Source organism: Suncus etruscus, chromosome 15 (genome assembly GCF_024139225.1).
Source record: "Suncus etruscus isolate mSunEtr1 chromosome 15, mSunEtr1.pri.cur, whole genome shotgun sequence".
Taxonomy (NCBI): domain Eukaryota; kingdom Metazoa; phylum Chordata; class Mammalia; order Eulipotyphla; family Soricidae; genus Suncus; species Suncus etruscus.
The window spans coordinates 33,894,300-33,918,652 of NC_064862.1; the positions used below are offsets into that span (position 1 = coordinate 33,894,300).

The 24,353-nt window shown below is 52.0% G+C and overlaps 1 protein-coding gene across 1 annotated transcript in view; it reads right to left on the reverse strand.

Moving 5' to 3' along the window:
- The window catches only part of EMID1 (EMI domain containing 1), a 52,151-nt gene extending 39,476 nt beyond the window's left edge, over nucleotides 1-12,675 (reverse strand). Inside the window, exons 1-3 of the mRNA XM_049789044.1 lie at nucleotides 12,532-12,675; nucleotides 2,106-2,219; nucleotides 1,602-1,705 (exon numbers count right to left, since the gene is read on the reverse strand). Coding sequence (XP_049645001.1) covers nucleotides 1,602-1,705; nucleotides 2,106-2,219; nucleotides 12,532-12,635 — 322 coding nt within the window. The 5' untranslated portion in view covers nucleotides 12,636-12,675. The remainder of the gene's footprint in view (nucleotides 1-1,601; nucleotides 1,706-2,105; nucleotides 2,220-12,531) is intronic.
- Nucleotides 12,676-24,353: the final 11,678 nt, after the last annotated feature.

The following is a 24,353-nucleotide window of genomic DNA, read 5'->3' on the forward strand; positions in this document are numbered from 1 at the left end:
GGGATTTGAACCACCATCCGTCCTGGATCAGTTGCGTGCAAGGCAAATGCCCTACTGCTGTGCTATCTCTCCTGCCCCTACCAATCCTTTTTTTCTTTTTTTGGTTTTTGGGTCACACCCGGCAGCGCTCAAGAGTTACTCCGGCTCTATGCTCAGAAATCGCTCCTGGCAGGCTCAGGGGACCATTTGGGATGCCAAGATTTGAACCGCCGACCTGCATGCAAGGCAAATGCCTTACCTCCATGCTATCTCTCTGGCCCTCCAATCTTTTCTTTATTGGGTCACACTCAGCTGTGCTCAGGATTTACTTCTGGCTCTTTGCTCAAGGATTACTTCTGGTGGGGCTTAGAGGATCATATCAGATGCTAGGATTGAGCCTGGGTCTGCCACATGCCAGGCAAGTGCCCTGGCACTGTACTATCCCTCTAATCCCACACTCCCAGTGACTCTGGGCTTCGGTTGCTGCCACCAGAAGCCAGCAAGGATGAATTGTCAGTTTCAGACTAACCTGAATTGGGGGACAGGGTTTTCACTCGAACCATTTGGGTTTCTGGGATCAGAACAAGCTTCCTGATGGAAATGCAATTTCTGGGGTTCTTCTGGGGGCTCTGAGTGCTACTTCCCATATTGGGGTACTCCCAGACTTGGCTCTCAGGGGTATGAAGGTTCATCCTCTGGGGTCACTGGGTGACTAGGCAGTGGGGGGTGGAGGGCCTGCGGAGGCACGGGCCACCTGGCACCCCTGCATGCATAGAAGGAAGAGGGGTGACAGGGGGCTCCTTTGCCTGGAGATCCACACACAAGGTACTCACAGAGAGAGGCCTTATGCCAGTGTCCAGGGATAACCAGGCAGAGCAGGGTTCGAATCCTCATAGCCATCAGGAGCTATGGGACCTAGGTTTTTTTTATTGGGGGGGGAGGGAGGATTTTGTACACCTGATGGTATTCAGGGCTCCCCTGGTCTGTGCTGAGGGGTCACCCTGGTGGTGCTTGTTGGGACCATAAAGTTGTAGGGGGTGAATTTAGGCTTCTCATGAACCAAGTCTAGCTCAGCTTTTTTTTTTTTTTTTTTTTTGGTTTTGTTTTGGTTTTTGGGTCACACCCGATGGCCTTCAGGGGTTACTCCTGGCTCTGCACTCAGAAATTGCTCCTGGCAGGCATGAGGGACCATATGGGATGTTGGGATTCGAACAACCAACTGTTCTGGGTCAGCTGCGTGCAAGACAAATGCCTTACCACTGTGCTCTCTCTCCAGCCCCTAGCTCAGCTCTCTCCCCACCAGCCTGTTTCTCCACCTGCAGGACGGGAATCACTGCTCCACAGTGAACCTCCCCTCAGAAGTGCACTGTTCCTACTTCCTAATTTGCAGCCCTCCCCACGCTTCCTGGTACCACAGGCTCCCTGCTTCCTGTGTGCGCAGACACCCTGCAGGCTGCTAGATAGCAGGTCTTGTTGAGGAGGGTCAGGGGTTGGGGGGCTGCATCACTGACCCACCAGTTCAGCTGATCCATCCCATCCCCGTCCCCTATTCCTCCTCACACGCACTCGAGAGGCGCCACTGGCCTGCCCTGTGGGGCTCCAGCAGCCAGTGGCTGGCCTACCTTCCTCGCAGCTTGCCCCCGAGTGCCCCGGACAGCACCTCCACTCTCGGGTAGTCACCGTCTTGTACATCACTTTGTAGGTGGGTCGCAGCACAGTTCTGTAGCTGAGAGAGAGCGCACAGGGGCCGGCTTAGAGGAGACTTTGCAGCCTTTCCCAGCGCCCTTCGTGGGACCCACCTGGAGCCTCCAAGCCCCTTTCCTGCCTCTCTCCCTCCACTCCTTCCCTAGAATCTGGCTACCAACTAGTTTGGAAGTTCTTGCAAGCTGGAATGGCCTGAGTCCAGGAGTGAGAGAAGCAGGCAGGTGAATGGTGGGATGCCTCACCCAGGAAGCCCTTCAGGTCACACGAGCACCAGGGAAGTGCTGAGAATGAATATCTGGACTTCCTTTGCTCCATCTACACTCTAGGTCCCAGGCTTCCTGTGTTCCTGATATGGATCCATCCTCAGACCTTGGCCCACCTGAATTGCTGCCAGATTCCTTCTCTATCCGCAGCTTACTCACCCATGTCCAGGGCAGCTCATGGGCCAGGGACAATTGGGCAGCACTCGCTGAAGGTAGGTGCCGTTCTGCACGTGGCATGAGATGGTTCGGGTCACCACATAGGAGCACCAGTTTCTGAAAGAGATCACAGAGAGGACCCTGGGGGCCAGCATAGAGCCCAGCCCAAGAAGGTAGTTGGTACTATTGTTGTCAGTAGCCCCTGAGAGCCCAATGGGGTCTCTGTGGATTGAGGGGGACAGTGCAAAGCTAGGGTCTGCATCCTAGGGAAGGACCTACAGAGGGCAAGAGGAAAGTGATAGCTTTTCTCCTGGTACCCCCTTTGCATGCTATGAAGCACATCATGGAAAGGAAGTCTAGCTGTGGCTCACCCATGCCAATCTCTCCCGTGCCCACACTGGCATGGATCCCTCATCCTGAGCTACATACACCCAGCTGCATTCAGAAGTTACTCTGGCAGGCTCAGGGGCGATACAGGATGCCGGGGATCAAACCGGGGTCAGCCACTTGCAAGGCAAAATGCCCTCCTCGCTGTGCCATTGCTCTGGCCCTCAAGTAAGCCTCAAGGCTTACTTCTGGCTCTGTACTCAGGGGTCATTCCTGGCAAGGTCCAGGGGACCATATGTGGTACTGGGAGGAAATCTGATCGCTTTTAACATATGGAGTACTTACTGTACAGAAAAGGTATGTACGCCCCCAGATTGACCCAGGACAGTATGCCCTGTTTCACAAAGGGGAAACTGAGGCTGGGGGAAGGAAGATGCTGCTCTGGCCATAGTGCTGGTGCATCCCAGAGACTCTGTGTTCCGCCCTGTCTCCTGAGCCACACTCCATGTGTGTGCTTCTGCCTGGGAACCTGCTGACCTGGGGCGTGTGACCACAAAGTGGGTGGGTTGGGGGCTCCAGCTGAGGAGGGTCACCTGAAATGGTTCCTCTTTTCCCAGGCCCAAAAATGCAAGCCCGTGACCCTGCACTGTGTTCATGGCTACTGAGGAACATCCTGGCTCTGAGAGGCGTCCACCCCCACCTGGCCCCACAGAGGAGGACTCAGGATGCTCAATGATAACTCAGTCCCGTACTCAGTCCTCATGCCCCTTGGTGTGCTTTGGTACTTGGACCCCTCAGTGCTCTGGAGAACTCAATTCACCCTGTCATGTGTGCCCTGAGGAGGCATCTTGCTCGGTTCAGAAAGGAAGAAATTGTCACTGAAGGGGGGGAAGTGGGGCTGAAGGACTTCAACCCAGAGAAGTGACAGGGACTCAGCCAGGTGCTCCTGTGGGGTGATGGGCGCTTGCTGCAGTCCCAGAAGCAGCCTAAATAGCTCAGGGTCCTAGGCTAGCACACAGCTATTTGGCAGCACTTGGGAAACCATGTGTGAGAAACCCCACACATGGTCCTGGATATTGCATGTGAACAAGCTATTTCTATTCAAATAAAAGAGGATGGGATTGGAGAGATAGAATGAAGGTAAGGCATTTGCCTTGCATACAGAAGGTCGGTGGTTCGAATCCCGGCATCCCATATAGTCCCGAGTCTGCCAGGAGCGATTTCTTTTTTTTTTTTTTTTTTTTTTTTTGGTTTTTGGGCCACACCCGGCGGTGCTCAGGGGTTACTCCTGGCTGTCTGCTCAGAAATAGCTCTTGGCAGGCACGGGGGACCATATGGGATTCGAACCAACCACCTTTGGTCCTGGATCAGCTGCTTGCAAGGCAAACGCCGCTGTGCTATCTCTCCGGGCCCACCAGGAGCGATTTCTAAGCATAGAGCCAAGAGTAACCCCTGAGTGCTGCCAGGTGTGACCCAAAAAACAAAAAATAAAATAAAATAAAAGAGGAGGGGACAGAACTATAGCACAATGATAAAGCATTTGCCTTGCATGCAGTCAACACAGGATGGACCTTGGTTCGAATTCTGGCATCCCATACGGTCCCCTGAGCCTGCCAGGAGCAATTTCTGAGTGCAGAGCCAGGAGTAACTCTGGAGCATCACTGGGTGTGATCTAAAAACCAATAAAATAAAATAAAATACCCCCCCATAAAAAAGGGGGCCGGAGAGATAGCATGGAGGTAGGGCATTTGCCTTGCATGCAGGATGGTGGTTTGAATCCCAGCATCCCATATGGTCCTCCATATGGGACCAAATCTGCCAGGGGTGATTTCTGAGCACAGAGCCAAGAATAACACCTAAGCACTGCCAGGTGTGACCCCCTCCAAAATAAAATAAAATAAAATAAAATAAAATAAAATAAAATAAAAGAGGAGGGAGCAGAATGAGTCAGAAGGAGAGGAATAGACATAGAATGAACACATTCATTTGTGAAATATATATATATACATATATATATAAATGATAGCATGGTAATAATATCCAAAGATAATAGAGATGAGAGCCAGAAAAACCAGTCCATGGTAGGAAGCTTGCCACAAATAGCAAGGGAGTGCAGTTAGGACAGAGAAGGAACCGCTACAGCAATGACAGTTGGAAATGATCACTGGATAAGTGGATGCTGAAAGGAGATAGAGTGATAGGCATGATACCACTTTAGGAACAGTATTGGAAACCAGTGTCCAAAATGAAAAAGGGCGGGAGAGAGAGGAAGAGAGAGACAGAGGGACAGAGAGACACACAGAGAGAGGCTGACAGACAGACATAGGGAGAGAGAAGAAAAATGTCTGCCACAGCCCGGAGATATAGCACAGCGACGTTTGCCTTGCAAGCAGCCGATCCAGGACCTAAGGTGGTTGGTTCGAATCCTGGTGTCCCATGTGGTCCCCCGTGCCTGCCAGGAGCTATTTCTGAGCAGACAGCCAGGAGTCACCCCTGAGCACCGCCGGGTGTGGCCCAAAAAAACAAAAACAAACAAACAAACAAAAAAAAAATGTCTGCCACAGAGGCAGAGAAGAGGGCAGAGGGTGCAGTGGAGGGAAACTGGAGACATTTGTGGTGGAAATGTGCACTGATGAAGAGTGTTGGTCATTCTAAGACTGAAAAAACTCTACCATGAGCAACTTTGTAGCTGTGCAACTCACAGTTATTCGATTAAAGAATTTACTTATAGGAAAAAAAAAGAATTTACTTAGAGGGGCTGGAGCAGTGGCGCAACGGTAGGGCATTTGCCTTACACGGATGACCTAGGACGAACCGCATTCGATCCCCTGGCATCCCATATGGCCCCCCAAGCCAGGAGCGATGTCTGAGCACAGAGCCAGGAGTAACCCCTGAGCAACACCGGGTGTGGCCCGAAAACGAAAAACAAAACAAAACAAAAAAATAATTTACTTATTAAAAAGCAAGAAAGTGAGCTGGCCAGGAGGTAGTACAGGGGTTAAGGCACTTGCCCTCTATGCAGCCGACCCTGGTTCAATCCCCAACATCGCCTTTGGTCCCCAAGCCCCTGGGCAGTGAGTGATCCCTGAGCACAGCCAAGAGGAATAAGCTGTGAGCACAACTGGTGTGGCCCCCAAATAAACAAACAAATAAAGTACATAAGGCATAGAAGACCTTGAGAATTCTGCTTGAAGGGGTGGGCACATACCTGGCATGCATAGGACCCTGAATTTGATCCCCAGCACCACATGATATCCCTCAGTTCTGCCATGTATAGCCCTGGTGGTCCCCTAACACTCCAGCTGTGGCTCTTGTGCCTAAGCACTGCAGGCAAAATCCCACATCACTTGGGTCCCACTGCTGGGCCAAGCATGTGCTCCCCCCGCTAGTGTCGCTGTAGAGGTCTCTGTGAAAACCATAAGGAAGGGGGCCAGAGAGATAGCATGGAGGCAGAGCGTTTTCTTTGTTTTTGTTTTTTTGTTTTTGTTTTGTTTTGGGGGGGGTCACACCCAGCATCGCTCAGGGGTTACTCCTGGCTCTATGCTCAGAAATCGCTCCTGGCAGGCTCGGGGGACCATATGGGATGCTGGGATTCGAACCGATGACCTTCTGCATGAAAGGCAAACGCCTTACCTCCATGCTATCTCTCCAGCCCCACGTTTACTTGCATGCAGAAGGATGGTGGTTTGAATCCCGGCATCCTATATGGTCCCCCGAGTCTGCCCAGAGTGATTTCTGAGCGTAGAGCCAGGAGTAACCCCTGAGAGCCGCCTGCCGGGTGTGACCCCAAAACCAAACCAACCAATCAAAAAAAAAAACGTAAGGAAGAAAGATCTGAGACAGGTTCCGAGCTCACATCAGATATTGCGTCACAGAGCGGGGCCTGCTGCCTGCTCATCTCACCCCAGCAGCTCTGGCTCTGACTCTATGTCCAGAGCCTCCCACACCTCCAGTCAGGAGCTTCCCTCAAGCCAAAAGCCTCCCCCCCCCCCCCATACTGCTGCAATCTCAGGATAGCTGAGAAACTGAGGCTTTTAACCTGTCACAATTTTGTTTGTGGGGGGGTGGGTACACAGCCTCTTTGGAAACTGATGGGAATGGAGATGCTCTCTAAAACCCGGGGTACAACTTCAGGGAGTCTTCAGAGATTCCCTACAGCCTGTGCAATGGCCCCTGTCTGGTCCAGGGCCTCTGTGACACAGACTTGCATGCATGGTCACAGATGCATGTGCATACAAACCCAGATGTACACAGACTCCCATGTAGACAAACATGGCAGACAAGAAGGGTTCCCAGCAATGACTATGCCCACACTGGCTCTACTCTGCTCACACAAGTGGGGGCTTCACGCACACATGTGTAGACTCTCCACTGGTCCCAGCCTTGGCCTGACTGAAGGCGTGGGCCTGTGCCTGCCCACAGTGGTCCCAGATGCCCCTCTTGTCCCAAGGCCGTGCTTAAAAAAGCCATTTTTTCCTTAATTAAAAATCTCCCCCATGTGGGTCGATGTCTGTTTTCCACCAGCTGGAGTTTGCTGGTCCTTTACTTAGGAGACCCAGAGCTGGCTGTCTGCAAGCCAGACCTCTTTTATTTTTGGTTTTGGGGCCCACACCCAGGGGTGCTTAGGGTTTACTATGGCTCTATGTTCAGGGGTGACTCCTGAGGAGGCTCTGGGAATTATGCATGGTGCTGGAGATCAAATGAGGTTCAAAGCAAGCACCTTAATCTTTTTTTTTTTTTTTTTTTTTTTTTTTTGGTTTTTGGATCACACCCCACAGCGCTCAGGGGTTACTCCTGGCTCTACACTCAGAAATCGCTCCTGGCAGGCTCGGGGGACCATATGGGATGCCGGGATTCGAACCACTGACCACTGAATCACTTTTGCATGCAAGGCAAATGCCTTACCTCCATGCTAACTCTCCAGCCCTGCAAGCACCTTAATCTTTATGTATTTCTCTGACTCCCTAAAATGTCTCTAAAACCCAGACATTTCAGAGGAGGGGCCTTAAGCCAGATGGGGCTTGTGGCCTGCCCACTCTGCCTCCTTCTAGGAAACATCAGTAGCCTGGAGGAAGAGGGTCCCTGCCTGCCCCTGAGCCCTCCTTGCTCTTTCCTCTGCTTTCCAAGCAGGTGAGCGGGGTAAAGGCCTCAGGGTGCCACTGCTCCCAGAGCCCTAATGCCCCAAACCTCCCCTCCCATGCATGGCCCTGAGAGTGACCATGGTCCTGCCACAGGCCTCACAGGTTCCTGCAACACCCCACCTCCCCCCCACGTTCTGCCTCTGCACAGCTCAGCTCTGGCTGCCAGGGGACACTGAGTGAGACCCAGAGAGCACCACCAATCCAAGCTCCAGTTCAGTCTCCGGTCTCAGTCCTGAGGCTCCCTCAGCCACTTTGCAGTCCATCACTTGCCCTAATCCAGCAATGGCAAACCTATGGCATGCGTGGCAGCTGTGGCACGCGAAGGCCTTGCAGCTGGCACGCGAGAAGGTCCGCAATTAATAAATTTATAAAATTTATAAAGAGTTTTTAGATACTAAAATCTTGTTATTAAGGTTTAATTGATGTGCTGGCACTTTGAGGAAATTTTTATTTTTTTATTTTTTTGGTTTTTGGGCCACACCTGGCGGTGCTCAGGGGTTACTCCTGGCTATCTGCTCAGAAATAGCTCCTGGCAGGCACGGGGGACCATATGGGATGCCAGGATTCGAACCAACCACCTTAGGTCCTGGATCGGCTGCTTGCAAGGCAAACGCAGCTGTGCTATCTCTCAGGCCTCTTTAAGGAAATTCTTTGGTTTCATGAGGCAATTTGGGCACTTGGGCTCAAAAAGGTTAGCCATCACTGCCCTAATCCATCACTCTGGGAGAGGGGTGCAGGCAAGGAGGTTTGTGTTGAGTAGATAACTGGTCAGCTCAGGCCCTGAGCTGAGCCAGGGATTCTGGGGCGCTCTCTACTGCCCTGAAGCTCCCTTTCCTGGGCCTGACCGCAGAGCAGGGCCCCGGAACCCCTGGAGTCCACGCCACCTTCTGTGGGGGATTGGGGGATGCCACTCCTGCCCACTCAGCAACTCCTGGATCCCCAGAGACTGCTGGGAAGAAAGAAAACAGGCCCGACCAGCTCAGCCTGGCACCAGCTACCCCCATGAGGGCCCCCCCACCTGCCCTGCACAAGGGGCCCAGGGGACTTTGTCTCCAAGGGGCCCCCAGGCTGTGATCCGGAACAGTGATAGGGGCTAATTGCAGGAGGCAGCCAAGCGGGCTGGGGGCCAAGGGCCAGCATGAAAAGGAGAGGAAAGAAAGGAGACAAGTCGCGTGGGGGTGGGGGCCCACAGCCAGAACCCCATGGCTGGTGGCAATGTTCCTGTCCTGGCCTTCCTGCTTTGGTGACCTTGGACAAGGCCCTGAACCTCACAGGGCTTGTCTCTGTCCATCTGCAGAAGGGGACCCTGTGGCATTTCCTCCACTGAGGGAAGGTGAGGCACCACCTGCTCTCAAGGCTCAGCCTCGTTCCTGGACCCCAACTCAGCTCAGTACTAGGCCACAGTGGCCCTGGGGATGGGGGAACTGAGACCTTGTCATGCTCTTGACAGCTGACACTGAGGCTCTGAACAATAGCACAGGTCAAGATAGTCCCTTGGGCAGAGCTGGGGTGTGAGCTCCCTGGGGAAAATGGGGGGGCACCACCCATCTGGAAACTGACTGGGCTCCCTGATTCAGGTGTGTCCCATGTCACTGTGCTACGAGGAGGGGAGGGGACAGAAAGCATGGGACCGGGACCCAGGGGGCATGTGGGAAGCCGAATTCAGCCCCGAAGTTCCAGTTTGAAGATGTTTCTGCAGAGAAATGCAGATTCAGGCTAGAAAGGGCCACAAGCAGGAAGCTGCTCCAAAGCCTGGGAGAGGACAGGGACAGGGATGAGCCTGGCAGCTCTGTGTAGCCCGTGGGCACCCGTTTTTTGGGGGTGGGGGTGTCTGCTGCATTCCTGGGGCTGAGGGTGGCCCCTTGAATGCCTTCCCAGTCCTGCCCCTCCCCAGGCACAAAGCCTCTTTTCTGTCTCTGGTCCCTTGGCTGCTAAGGGACTCCTGGGGCGCTGGGCTGGGGGGTGGGTGGGAGAGGCTGATGGGGGCATGACAGCACCAAGCTGTCTCCAGTAACGCTGGGACACAAGCCATAGGGGAGGTCCAGCGGCCAAGAGTAAAGATTCCTCTGGCTACAGGCCTCTTCCCTACTGAGGTGGGTGTCAGCAGGAAAGGGCAATGCCAGGCTCCAGTGGGGACTATCACCCTTACCGAGGGCCTGTGAGTTGGGGTGTAAAAAGAGAAGCAACAAGGAAACAGACCTAGGGAAGTGGTGTGACCTGCCACCACTCTATCAGGGGGCAGGAGCACAGCAAGTAGCAGCAAGAGGGCATTTGCCTTGCATGTGGCTGACCTGGGTTCTACCCCAGGCATCTCACATGAACACTGCCGGATTGATTTCTTAGTACAGAGCCAGGAGTAACCCCTGAGTTTCACTGGGTATAGCCCAAAATGAAACAAATAATAAACTGCACTTATGTCAAAGGCCACCCCCCGACTACTAAGCATTTCTCAGCCTCTCTTATGCCTGCAGGAGCATTGGACTGGGAATCAGCTGGCCTAGATAGAGGTCAGTTTCTAGGCCTCAGCTTTCCTATTTGCTAAATGGGTACAACAAGGGGCTGGAGAGAGAGAATAGCAGTTAAGTCGCTTGTCTTTCATGTGGCCAACCCAGGTTCAATTCCTGGCATCTCAGATGGTCACATGAGGTAGCTAGGAGTGATCCCTGGATGCAGAGCCAGGAGTAACCCCTGAGTGCCACTGGGCTTTACCTCTTCTACAAAAATATGGGTACAGTAGTGCCACCTATGGAGCTTCTGTGCTGCTCAAGTTCTGAGGGCGGGGGTCCCTCTGTGAAAAGAAAGATGTCAGTCTCCACTGACCACCAGACAAGTGCCCATAGTCACTTTTTTTTTTTTTTTTTTTTTTTAGTTTTTGGGCCACACCCAGCAGCACTCAGGAATTACTCCTAGTTCTGTGCTCAGAAGTCACTCCTGGCAGGCTCGGGGAACCATATGAGATGCCAGGGGTCAAACCTGGTCTGTCCTGGATTGTCCGTGTGCAAGGCAAATACCCTTCCACTGTCTATTGCTCCAGCCCCTCTAGTCACTTCTGTCTCTCAGGAGGCCGTGGGAATGAGCGAGGGAAGGAGCAATGCTCTGTGCATGTGGGAGAATCCCAGGGCACCTCCCTTCCTGACCCTCAGCTTTCTCCTCTGGGAAAGGGGGACATCAAAGACAGTTTCGGTTCGGGGCAGTGGATGGAGGTAAGATGCCCAGAGGGGCAGGCTCAGGTCAGCAGGCACAGAAGAACGCGACTTAGTTACCGGCCACCCCTCAGATCCGTCAGCAGTCGACCCGCTCTCAGACAACTGCCCTTCTGGCTCTGTGCTGGGCCATGTTGACCGTGTCACCTGCATGGGCTCACCCTGTGGGGACAAGCTGGCCCCTGACCACTGGCAAAGGGAACTTCTGAAAGGAATTCAAGAAAGGAGGCCATAGGGGGCAGAGGCCAGGCTGGCCTTTGAATGGGATGAAAAGGCCTGGAGAGGCCCAGCTACTCCTTGTATTGTGTCTCAGACAGTGCACAGGCCCTGAGGGGACCCAGGCAGAGCCTGACGAGGTTCCAACCGCCAATCTGCTTTTTTCTTTTCTTTCCTTCCTCCTTTCCTTCCTTCTTCCCGTCCTTCCTCCCTTCCTCCCTCCTTTCCTTCCTTCCTTCTTTTCTTTTCTATATGCAGTGCCTGTGTGTCACTACACTTTCCCTGCTCTCTCTCTCCAGTCTTCTAATCCCAGTTTGACCCCTGAGCCTAGAGGAAAAGGTTAATTCTCTGGTTTAGAAAAAAATGTTTTGGCATGCATGCGCTACCTCAATACATAGTTGCTGGAACACATGTCATTCTTGCTTTCATGCAGGGCTGTGTATCAGACTCACTCTCTTTCTTATTCTCTCCCTCCCCATCCTCATTACCTCCGAATACAATCTGTTTTGACTTTAAAAAAAAAAATTTTTTTTTTGGCCACACCAGGCCAATGCTTAAGGGCTACCCTACTCCAGGCTCACAGCGCTAACGGATCACTCTAGGCAGGTCCATGGGGCCACATGGGATGCTGAGGGTTGAATCTGGACCAGCTGAGAATAAAACAAGCGTCCTACCCAGTCCTATGGCTCCAGCCCTAGGAGGCTTATTCCCTGGGCCCTCCATTTGCTTGGCTGCTAAATGGGCCAGAGCTCCTCCCGCCCTGGGCCACGACGATGATGGATGGGGACACGGAGCCCAGCATTGCTTCCTCTGAGAGCACAGGAAGAGACACGGACCTCCTCCATCCCAAAGGCCAGGTCCCTGGGGGGGGGGGGGGCACACAGACCCACGGGCTACGAAACCCCACCCTGGTCTTCCTCCGAGGGAAATAAATAGCAGGGCAACTAAAAAAAGCCAGGAGCAGGGAAGAGGGCGGGGAGTCCCCCAAAGGGTCAGCTTGGGGGCTGTCCCAGCCTTCTTTCGGTGGGTGCCCTGGGACTGGACTGGAGGACTCTGGTTTTGTTCTGGAGGGGGCCTGGGACTGGGGGTTAAGTTCTTGAGGGGGTCTGGGACTGGGGGACCCGGGACTGGGAGACAAGTTCTGGGGGGCTCTGGGACTGGGGGACAAGTTCTGGGGGGCTCTGGGACTAGGAGACAAGTTCTGGGGGGGCTCTGGGACTGGGGGACAAGTTCTGTGGAGCCCTGGGACTGGGGGACAATTTCTGGGAGTCCTGAGTCTGGGGGACAAGTTCTGGGGGGCTTCCCCTTGTCTGTGCCCTTCCCCTTTCCCTCCCCCTGGGCGCTGGAGGTGGTGAAGTGGTGGGGTACAGGGAAGCGGTTGGGGGTGCTGATGTGCTGGAAGGCTCTGTCCGATGGGATCGCGGGGTGGCCCGGTCCCTGCCGCCCACCTGGCTGGTCCCGAGGTCCCAGACCCAGTCCCGGCGGTCGCGGGGCGCCGCACCCCGGCTGGCGGGGCTAGGAGGGAGGGAGGTTGGCTCTTACCTGCGTCCGGAGAACGGGGCTCCGCCGACGCTCCAGGCCGAGCCGCCTGCGGGGAGCAGGAGGAGCCCCACGCAGAGCAGCGCCCAGGCCCGCGGGCCGCCCATGCTGCGCCCCGGCCCTGGGTCCCCCCTGCGCGCCGCGCGCCTGCAGCTCCGGGCCGGGACAGTCCGGGACGGGACGCGCGCACGGAGCCAGCCCGGTCTCCGGCGCGGGAGGCGGGCGTGGGGCGGGGGCGCGATCCGTCTCGCCCGCCCCTCGCCCGGCCCCCGCCCCCGGCGCCGCCTCTGCCAGCCCGGAAAGAGTCGGGCGCCCCCGAACATCTGGGCACCGGCCAGGTGCCCACCTGCGCCCCGAGCCGCGTGTTGCAGACCGGGAAACTGAGGCAGGACCCGCGTGCGTCTCAGGTGCAGCCTACACCTACAGTGTCTGAGCTAGAGATGCTGGGACCTGGTTCCCCTCCACATTTTGGGGGATCCAGATTTCCCAGGACATAGACTTGGGGTACAGCACGTTGGAGGAACTGATGGAGAATCGGGGTGCGGGGTGCGTTTGGGGATGGTCAGCTCAGCACCCTGAAACACTGATCAATCCTAACAGTTGCAAAGCTCCTGACCCCGTGTTTAACTCTCTCAGCCATCTTTTTGTGGGTGCACAACACCCTGGCAGGGACTGCTCCGTGCTCTTGGGCCACTCCTGGCAGTGCTGGGGACCCTCTCACTGGGTTCCTGCAATCAGGAGGACATTTGCGCTCTGGTTTTGTTTTATTTTTGAGCCACTCCAGGCAGTGCTCAGGGTTTTTTTCTCCTGGTTCTGTGCCCAGGAATCACTCCTGATGAGTTTGGGGTTCCATATGAGGTGCTGGGATCAATTTAGTTTGGCAAGCCTCCTACTTGCTGTACTGTGTCTCAGTTTCAGGTCCTGAGGACAGCATCTCACCTTTTTGTTTTGTTTTGTTTTGGGGGCCACACCCGGCAGTGCTCTGGGGTTACTCCTGGCTCTGCGCTCAGAAATCGCTCCAGGCAGGCTTGGGGAACCAGATGGGATGCCAGGATTCGAACCACCGTCCTTCTGCATGGAAGGCAAACGCCCTACTGCTGTGCTATCTCTAGCCTTAGCACCTCACTTTTAACCCTGATAAGGGAAGAATGTCGATAGCACTTTCATCTTGGTGTGGAGGGTCCTTATGTTACAAGAGGAGTGGGTGAGAGTGGGGTACAGGTGAGCTTGGGGGGAGAGGGCTAGAAGTCCCACAAAGGGACTTTGTAGTGCAGGTGTGATGGCCAAAGGCACATCTATTGTGTTTGGGTACAAGATATGAACAGATGCACAGGTATGATGTGTGAGTTTGTGTACGTGTGTGTCCATCCTTGTGGTTGCTGTGTGCTCCTGGGAAGGGACCACAATTCTCATGAGAGAACCCCAGCCCAGTTTCTCACCTCTCTTGCCTGAATTTCCAGGGACTCTTCAGGGCTCTCTTCTGTTCATTGTGTTGGACAGAGCATGGCGGGGAGGCTATCCCCAGCTCCTTGCGGAGGTGTGTCCATACCCAGGATCATTCTAGAAACTCCTGGGAGGAAGGCTGTGCTGAGTAGCCCACAGCTCTGACTCGTGTGCCCAGGACTGGATGGTGCCAGGTCCCAAGTCTGGAGGGAAGGTGAGACAAGTTGGTTGGGCAACTTCTCTGAGCCTTGCTTTCTCTCTGTACAAGGGCAGCTGCATGTCCCGCAAGGGGGTATAGACAGAAGTGAGATATCACGGTAATTCCCTGGCACCCACTTTCTCCCACTGCACGAGATTCCCCCAGGGATCCCCACTTCCTTCAACAATATTATCACAGCAGCAGACACTGCTCCCAGGGACCCTTCCTTCCCTTTCCAGAATGATTTGGAGGTACCTATTATATGTCATCAGTCTAACTCTCAAGAAATGCAACTCTTACTTTCTGGTTAGCTGCTTCTGTTCCTTTGTTTTGTTTCTGCTGGCTCTGTGCTCAGCTGTTGCTACTGATGGTGCGAACTGAGTTTCCCACTTGCAAAGCATGTGCTCTGTCCATAGCTTACTCTTAAATTTGTACTCAGGGACCACTCAGGGTGGTGCCAGGGGATTTATATGGTGCCAGGGATAAAGCCAGGGAGTTGGCTGTGTGCAAGGCAAACATCTCCCTGTACTTCCCTCCTTGTACTCATCACAGGGCCTTAATTTAAATAGCAGCCTTCCTAGGGGCTGCAGACTGAGCTCAAGAGACTATCCTGGCAATGAGCTTGATCCTCTGAGTACTGCCTGGGTGACCCCTAAGCACCAAGCTTGGGAATAGTGCTGGAGTACCACCAGGTGTGGCCTGAAAGCCACACACAGACATAAATAATAGAATAAAAATAAGGACTCGAGTGACAGCACAGTGGGTAGGGCATTTGCTTTGCACGCAGCTGACCCGAGTTTGATCCCTGGCATCCCATATGATCCCCTGAGCATGCTAGGAGTAACTCCTAAGCACCGCCGCTGGGTGTGACCCAACCCCCCCCCAAACAAAAGAACATAAATAAAAAGTAAGCAGGGCCCTCTTTTGAGATCAGGGAAATAGCTCAAAGGATTATACAAGTACTTTGCATGTGGGATCTTGAGTGTTGGAGGCCCAGGTTTGAACCCTAACCCTCATAGTCCCCTGAACACTGTAGATGTCATTCCTGAGCAACATGTAAGGAAGGGCCCAGAGTACTGCTAGTGTGACCCTCAAATAAATACATAAATAATAAGCAGAGGTCTCCCAGAGGTATTGACAAAAGCTCTTGACAAAGCAGGTGTGACTGTGTGGTACTTGGATCTAAGGGTCAAACTTTTTTGTTTGTTTTTGTTTTTGTTTTTGGGCCACACCCAATGACACTGAGGAGTTACTCCTGGCTATGCACTCAGAAATTGCTCCTGGCTTGGAAGACCATATGGGACTCCAGAGGATCGAATCGCTCTCTGTCCTAGGTCGTCTGCGTGCAAGGCAAACGCCCTACTGCTGTGCCACCGCCCCAGCCCCCAAGGGTCAAACTTGGGCATGCGATGTAGGTAAGACCTGTTCTTAGCCCATTTGTTCTCCCAGGCCTCCCTTTTCTTGTTGATTTTCATTTGGAATAGCACCCCACCATGCACAGAAGCTACTGCTGACTTTTGCTGGGGATCACTTCCTGTGGTGCTGGAGACCATGTGGTGTTAAGGATGAAGCCCAGGTCTGCAGAACTGCAGAGCTGCGTTCCAGCCTTTGAGTCCTTTTCGGGCCTTATCGCCTTGCCTTGGTTCAGTGTAGGTGCTTCTAGGAAAGCCTGGAAACTTCTGGTCCCCATACAGTGCTCCTGGCGGGCACTTGCTCCACAGCTGAACCTCTTTGCCCTCCTGAGCAAGAAGGGCGGGAAGTGGGGTGGGGCCTAGGCCTGGACATTGGAGGGTTCAGAGTTTTCTGAGGCTTAGCTCCCCCCTCTCCCAGCAACAGTCCTGGGTCTGTCCCTGTAGGCAAGGCCTCCCTGGGGAGGGAACCCAAATCAGACCATTGGCTGCCAAGCCCTGACCACAGGCCCAGGAGCAAACAGCTTCCGCTCCCAGGCTGAGCCGATGCCAGGAGCTGTGCTAAGCACTTTGCTTGCATTGTCTCCTGCCGGCTCTTCCACTGGCCACCCCGAGGTTGCCTTATTGTTCCCAGGTGGGGCTGCAGAGATGGGGATGTCAGCTGGGGAGCTTCTCCACCGTAGAGCCCTGTGCGAGGTGGGGGTGGGGGTCTGCCGCAGACCAGAGCGAGGACAAGACTTCGATCTGGGCTCTCATCTGGCAGCTGAGAGGGAGCACATGGGTCATCCTCATGTGGACCACACAGGCCTGGAGACTCAGCCCCCCAAGCACGCACGCACGCACGCACGCAAGCATGCTCCCAGAACAGCTGAGGGGGCTGGGAAACAGACCACTGAAGTGGACACACGGACATCCCCTTGGCCCCCACCCTCAGCACCCCCGGCCTAGTCCAAACAGGAAATGCTGTCCTCTTTAGTGCAAACAGACCTGGGTCACAGCCCCCCCTTTCCTCACAGGCCCCCCTCCATTGGGGCCTGTGCCAAGGCTTTCTTTCCTCTGCCTGAGCCTATGGGACCAGCTCCTTAGCTTGGGGGTGCCTATCAAATCAAACTTGAACACCCTATTGTGCTAGTCCTGGCACCCCATCGGATTCTGTGTCCAGGTAGGGCTCTTTCTGCTACCTGGGACTTGGTCTGAAAGGCTGAAGGGGTCCCCCAGACCTGGGATACCCTCTCACCAAGACCCGGCCAACTGGGAGAGGCAATGACTGGACATCAGGGAGGGAAGTGGCCTCATAAACCACAGTGGCCTTCCAAGCTGTGCCCCCTCCTCCTTCTAGGGTGGGGACAGGCCTCTCCAGGGCTTTGTCTGCATTCTGCCCTGCTGGCCTGCAGGTCCAGAGCAGGACAGCCCTGGGGACCCAGAGAGCCTGCAGCCCATTTATTTCCGCTCCAGGGGCTGCCCTTCTCACCCAGCTCATTCCTGACTCATGGAGATGGAAGGGAGGGTAGGGAGGAAGGATGCTGTCTGGAACCCATAAATTAGGGCTCAGTAGCGAGGGAGGCCAGTCTCCCACCCCCGTACAGTAATCCTCAGGGCTGGGGAGAAATGGAGTGGTGGTGCAGGCATGAACAAGCAAGGGGCCTGGATTCAGTAGCTAAGCCAGACTGGGCAACCGTGGGACCTAGAGCATCTCCCTGGCCCCAGCTCCGGATGTGGTGAGCAGTCAGTAAAGGGATGGGCAAAGGGGCCTTCTCCCAGCTGCTTTTTTCTGGCATCTCCCCCAAATCTCTTCCTGCTCCCCCATCTGCCTTCTCTGGGGTCCCTTTCTCTGCTTCTCCTTGCACAATTCTTGTTGAAATTGGATCAGTGAGGGTTTCCATCTACAGGAAGCATCTAACCAGCTAGGGGTGGGTGGGTAGAAGGAGTCATTGCTGGCTCATTTATACTAGAGTGTTAAAGACTGACATACTGATTGCTGTGAAATGATCACAAGGAGAGTCAACAGGGGTCCTACTTCAGTTCAGTCCTGAATTGCTGTTAATGAAACTCAGAAGTTGGTCAGGGGCTGCATCGTGACCTGGGCTGCAGAGTGAGCCGTGTTTCTTGGAGGTAGGTCCTCAGCTTCTAGGCCCCCTGCTGGATGTGTCTGGGAACCCACCAGTCCTGGTGAAGAGAAAAGGACAGGGTACGAGTCATTCAGCCTGCCCAAGGGGCACCACTAATATATATATATATATATATATATATATATATATATATATATATATATATATATATATATATATATATATATAAAGGGTTAGAACCTTCGGAAAAGTGATTCTGAGGGTTGGAAGTGAGTGTGAGGAAGGACAAAGAGAGACACAAGAGACAAGATAAAATAAAAGATACTCCAAGATAAGAGGAAAGAAATAATTGAGCCAGAGATACCTACAAAGAAACAATGATGGATGATCTGGAGAGATAGCATGGAGTTAAGGTGTTTGCCTTGTATGCAGAAGGACAGTGGTTTGAATCCCAGCATCCCATATGGTCCCCCAAGCCTGCCAGGAGCGATTTCTGAGCTTAGAGCCAGGAGGGAGCACTGCCGGGTGTGACCCAAAAACCAAAACCAAAAAAAAAAAAAAAAAAGAAGAGAGAAAGAAACAGTGATGGGTCTGGATAGACAGAACAGTGGGGAGGGCACTTGCCTTGCACATAGTTCGATCCCCGATACCCCATATGTTCCTATGAATCTTGCCAGGAGTGAACCCTGGTGCAGAGCCAGTAGTAAACTCAGGGCACCTCTGTGAGTGGCTCTCCCTAAAGAAGAGAAGGAAATAGCTGGAAAGACAGAGCTGGGATAGAGACAGACTGGCCTCCCTCGCTACTGAGCCCTAATTTATGGGTTCCAGACCTTGGACAGGGGTCCCCACATGATTGGCTCCTGTGTGTGTTCAGCAGAGGGGACAGGACTAGGTGCCTTCTTCCTGCACACACGATGCATGGGTATGTGGAAGTGGACTCCCAAACAGTTTTCAGGGACCCAGGGGGCCTCTTCAATGACACTTAGCCAACCTGACCTCCCATTTAAGGTGAGAACCTGGGGATGCAGATAAGATCTGCCCTGTAGCCCTTCCCACATTGCCCTTTCACCTAAACTTTGTTTTGTGAAGTTAATCCCACCTGGATGATCAGACCTGCGCACAACTGGGAAAAAATGTCTGGCTGGGGAAGGCAGAAGAAAAGCAGCAAAAGACAGAGAGAGGGGCAGCGAAAAGCTTAGTAGAGAAAGGATATGTGAGGAAAAACACATGGCGGACAGCCGTGGACTAAAAGCAAGATGAATATCGTGAAACTTTAACTGCTTGTGAATTATTTCTCCACCGTTAGCTTGCACCTTCAGACCCACCAGCCAAAGGGGCTAGAGGCGCCATGCCAGGGAGAACTCACCCATGGATCTCTATCTAATTACAATTATTATTATTATTATTATTATTATTATTTAGTTTTTGGGTCACACCCGGTGTTGCTCAGGGGTTACTCCTGGCTGTCTGCTCAGAAATAGCTCCTGGCAGGCACTGGGGACCATATGGGACACCAGGATTCGAACCAACCACCTTTGGTCCTGGATCGGCTGCTTGCAAGGCAAACACCACTGTGCTAGCTCTTCAGGCCCTAATTACAATTATTTTTATTCAGCATACCCTGTGGGGCCACCAGGGCTGCAGGCAGCAATGCTCAGAGGATCTCAAGGCACCAGAGCTCAAACTCAGATTCTCATACATGCAAAGCAAGTGACCCCCAAGCCCTGAGCGATCTCCCTACATCATACGTGGAGGCACCATGGGGAAGGAGGCTCTTCTGTACCCCTCCCCTGCATCCTACCAGTGGGGTTCAACCTGGATCTACTGCAGCCCACCTCTCTTCCCCAGCCTTCACTCCTGGGGCAGAGACACTCCTTCATCTGGCTCACCCCTGCCTGCGGAGATCTTTCAGGCTGGGCAAGGAGCTTCAATCTCTCAGCAGCCCTCCTGTGGAGGTCTGACCATGGCCCAGCCTGTTCCTCTTTCCCTGTGGATCCTAAAAAAGAACCCCCCAAAATTGCTTCAAAAAGATATTTGCGGACCCAAGAGGTTGCACAATGGTAGGGGTTTGCCTTGCATGTGGCCAACCCAGGACAGAACCTGGTTTGATTCCCGGCATTCCATATGGTCCCCTGACCCTGCTAGGGGAAACTTCTGAGTGCAGAGTCAGGAGTAACCCCTGAGCGTTGCTGGGTGTGACTCCAAAACCAAAAACCAAAACAAAATTTTTGCATATATATGACCATGGCAGAACCATTCATAGCCCAGATGCCCGGGAACTAGGGATGGACAGGGCAGAGCCTGTTCAGCTCCCGGGCTGGACCCAGGCTTGTCCTTCACTGCAACTGAATTGGTACTAGAGGGGATGGTGCAAGGTGAAGTGAGCCAGAGGGTGAAGGAAAACATGAGATGATCTCTTTCATATGTGGAGTATGAAGAAACATCGGAAGGAAGTCAGCCGACAGAAATGAGATTGGTAAGTGGGGGAGGGAAATGCTCATCCTGGTGGATGTGGAATAGTGACTCCATGTTCCTGAAATGTTCATCTCAACATGATGGTAAGTCAAGGGAACCTGAATTTAAAATAGCTATAAATTGGGGCCAGAGTGGTCCTACAGCTAGTAGAGCATTTGCCTTGCAGATGGTCAACCTGGGTTCAATCTCTGACATCCCAGGAGGTCCCCCGAGCCTGCCAGGAGTGATTTCTGAGTACAAAGCCAGGAGTAACCGCTGGCACTCCAGGTGTGGCTACAAAACAAAACAACAACAAAATAGTTATATATAGGGGCCAGAGAGATAGCATGGAGGTAAGGCGTTTGCCTTTCATGCAGAGGATGGTGGTTCAAATCCTGGCATCCTATTTGGTCTCCTGTGCCTGCCAGGGGCAATTTCTGAGCATAGAGCCAGGAGTAACCCCTGAGCACTGCCGAGTGTGACCCAAAAACCAAAAAAAAAAAAATTGCTCCTGGCTTGGGGGACCATATGGGACACTGGGGATTGAACCAGGTCTGTCCTGGATCTGCCACGTACAAGGCAAACACCCTACCACTGTACTATCTCGCCGGCTCCTAAAAGCTTTGCTTCAGGACACCGTAGCATCTATTCAAATGAACTGATCTAATTTCTGATCTAATTTCTACGTTCTCTGCCTGCAATTAAGAATACCTGCCAGTAGGTGGCGGCTTGGCTCTGCACCTGCACAGAAATGAGGTTTGCTTTATATATATATATATACATATATATACATACATATACATATATATACATATATATACATATATATACATATATATATTTAAACAGCTTGATTACAGATATGATTGTAGTTGGGTTTCGGTCATGCAAAGAACACCACCCTTCACCAGTGCAACATTCCCATCACCAATGCCCCAAATATCCCTCCTCCCCACCCCACCCCTACCTGTAATCTAGACAGGCTTCTGTTTCCCTCATTCATTCACATTGTTAGGATAGTTCTCAATGAAGTTATATCTCTAACAACACTCATTACTCTTTACTCATTACTCTTTGTGGTGAGCTTCATGTAGAGAGCTGGACCTTCCAGCCCTTTTTTTTTTGTCTCTGGGAATTACTGCAAAAATGTCTTTTTTTTTTTTCCTATACATGGATGTACATGGAATCTATTATGCTGAGTGAAATAAGTCAGGGAGAGAGAAAAACGCAGAATAGTCTCACTCATCTATGGGTTTGAAGAAAGATGAGGTTTGCTTTTTTAATCCTACTGAGATGCTCCTTTGAAGCTGTTTTTGTTTGTTTTCTTGTTTTTGGGTCAACTAGTTTCACTCAGGGGTTGCTCCTGGCTCTGAGTTCAGAAATTGCCCCTAACAGGCTCAGGGGACTATTTGGGATGCCAGGATTTGAACCTCCATCTGTCCTGGATCGGCTGCGTGCAAGGCAAACGCCCTACTGCTGTACTATCACTCAGACCCAACTATTTAATTCCTTCCTTCCTCCCTCCCTCCCTCCCTCCCTTCCTTCCTTCCTTCCTTCCTTCCTTCCTTCCTTCCTTCCTTCCTTCCTTCCTTCCTTCCTTCCTTCCTTCCTTCCTTCCTTCCTTCCTTCCATCCTTCCTTCCTTCCTTTCATCAGTATCTTTGTTAGTGCTGAGATAGAACCTAGAGCCTCACACATGTGGAGCTTGTGCTCTTCTGCTGAAAAACATCCTCAGCCCACAGTCATGAATGACGCCTCACATATGTCTTCTATTTAATGGCACTTTTTTTTTCTTTGAATTTTAGACACATATGGCAGTGCTGAGGGGTTACTCCAGGCTCTGCGCTCAGGAATCACTCCTGGTGGGCTCAGGGGGCCATATTGAATGCTGGGGATCAAACCTGGGCCAGCTGCGTGCAAGGCAAGCGCTCTACACACCGTGCTATTGCTTTGGCCCCTAATGACACCTTTTAGTATAGTGGGATCCTAACACCCTTGTCTATACTATAATTGTTTATCACTGTGTAAGGAGGGATGCTGGGTAGAGGGACATGACAGGGGTTTAGTACTTGTTCATTCCCTGGCACTACATAAGGCAGGGGTCTCAAACTCAATTTACCTGGGGGCTGCAGGAGGCAAAGTCGGGGTGAGGCAGGGCCGCATAAGGGATTTCACAAAAAAAAAAGTCCTCAAACATCATTATTAACAGTTTTAATTATTTCTTCTGAACATGAATAGAACATTGAGTGAAGATCATGAACAGTTCTTCTGAACATGGCATCTTTGCCTATTCCTTGCTGCCAGAGACTTGACAGTGCTTCTTCTCACAAATCTGAACCACATTTGGCTTTAGAGAGGAAGCAGTTGAGACCCTCAGTATGGCTTGAGGATGATCATCATTAAGTCTAGAACTGTTCTTTGACTTATTGAAGTTCAATGTGGAGAATAACTTTTCACACAAATATGTGCTCCCAAAAAGGCACATGGTACGCTTGAACATTCGGGAAAGCTCAGGGAAGCTGGGGGCAATTCTCTCAAAAATTGCCCATGCATGTCTGCTTTTCCACTAATCTCCCTGAACTTGGCTTTGAGATCAGAGTTGCATTGCAGGTCAATGAGCTCTATTTGAAGCACAGGAGAGGCATTTTGCACATCAAAGGAAAAGGGGTCCACAAAATTTGGAAAGTGGCTCTGTGCGTTTTGAAGTCTGCAAATCTGTGATCAAATTCCTTCTCTAGCTTAAAAATAGCATCCACGGGCCGGAGAGATAGCATGGAGGTAAGGCATTTGCCTTTCATGCAGGAGGTCATCGGTTCAAATCCCGGCATCCCATATGGTCCCCCGTGCCTGCCAGGAGCAATTTCTGAGCCTGGAGCCAGAAATAACCCCTGAGCACTGCCGGGTGTGACCCAAAAACCACAAAAAAAAAAAATAGCATCCACATATTTCTCACCACTGAATGGTATGCCTGCATCCACAAGTTCCTTGCATGCTGGGAAATGGCAAAGGATTGTCTGAGAGAGCTGGGATTTCCATAACACAAGTGTTGTGGAGAATGCTCTCACATTGTCATAGGCAGCACTGATAAGCTGCCCCAGGCCTTGTAACATCTTGTTTAGTACATTCAGCTTATGTGTGCTGTCAACAAGAAAAGCTAAGTCCATGAGCCATTTGTGATCACTCAACTCAGAAATAGCATTCCCATCCTTCTCCATGAAGGTTTTCACTTCTCTCAACTCAAAAAATCTTTTCAGGACATTTCCCCTGCTAAGCCAACATACCTCGGTGAAATAGAGCACATCTCCATATTCTGACTCCATTTCCTCTAAAAAAGCACGGAACCTCCTGTGCTTTAAGCCCCTAGATCTGATTTGGTTGATGCATTTCACAATAACAGATATCACATTGTCACACGGCAGGCATTTACTGCAAAGGGCCTGCTGATGGATAATGCAGTAAAGAGCAATGGCCTTCTCTACACCCTCCTCTTCAAGTTTTTTTTTTTTTTTTGAACAAATGCCACCAGTCCATTTTTCCTTCCTGTCATTGATGGCGCTCCATCGGTTATTATTCCAACAAACCTCTTCCATGGCAAACCTGCATTCTCAATAGCATCACACAGATGCCAAAATATCTCATTAGCGGTGGTCTGGCCATCATTGGAATTATTGTGAGCAGCTCCTCTGTCAATTCAAAATTGCAATCAGGGGCCCGGAGAGATAGCTCAGCGGCGTTTGCCTTGCAAGCAGCCGATCCAGGACCAAAGGTGGTTGGTTCGAATCCCGGTGTCCCATATGGTCCCCCGTGCCTGCCAGGAGCTATTTCTGAGCAGACAGCCAGGAGTAACCCCTGAGCACCGCCGGGTGTGGCCCAAAAACCAAAAAAAAAAAAAAAAAAAAAAAAAAAAAAAAATTGCAATCAACACCAAGGACATAAATTGTGAGCTGCGCAGTGTCTGTTATATCTGTGCCCTCATCAAGAGCAACTGAGTATGCATCAAAACATTTGGCTTTCACACACAGTTGATGATAAATGTCACTTGACATGTCAGAAATGCGCTCTGCCACAGTGTTGGCAGAGAGGCTGATTTTGCTAAACTGACCTTTCTTTTTTGGACAGATAATACTTGCAACCTGTAACATGCATTTTTTAACAAACTCTCCTTCTGTGAATAGTTTCCCAGCCTTAGTAATCATCTCACTAACCATGTAACTGGCTTTGACTGATGCAACATTCTCTTTGGTTGCTTTCT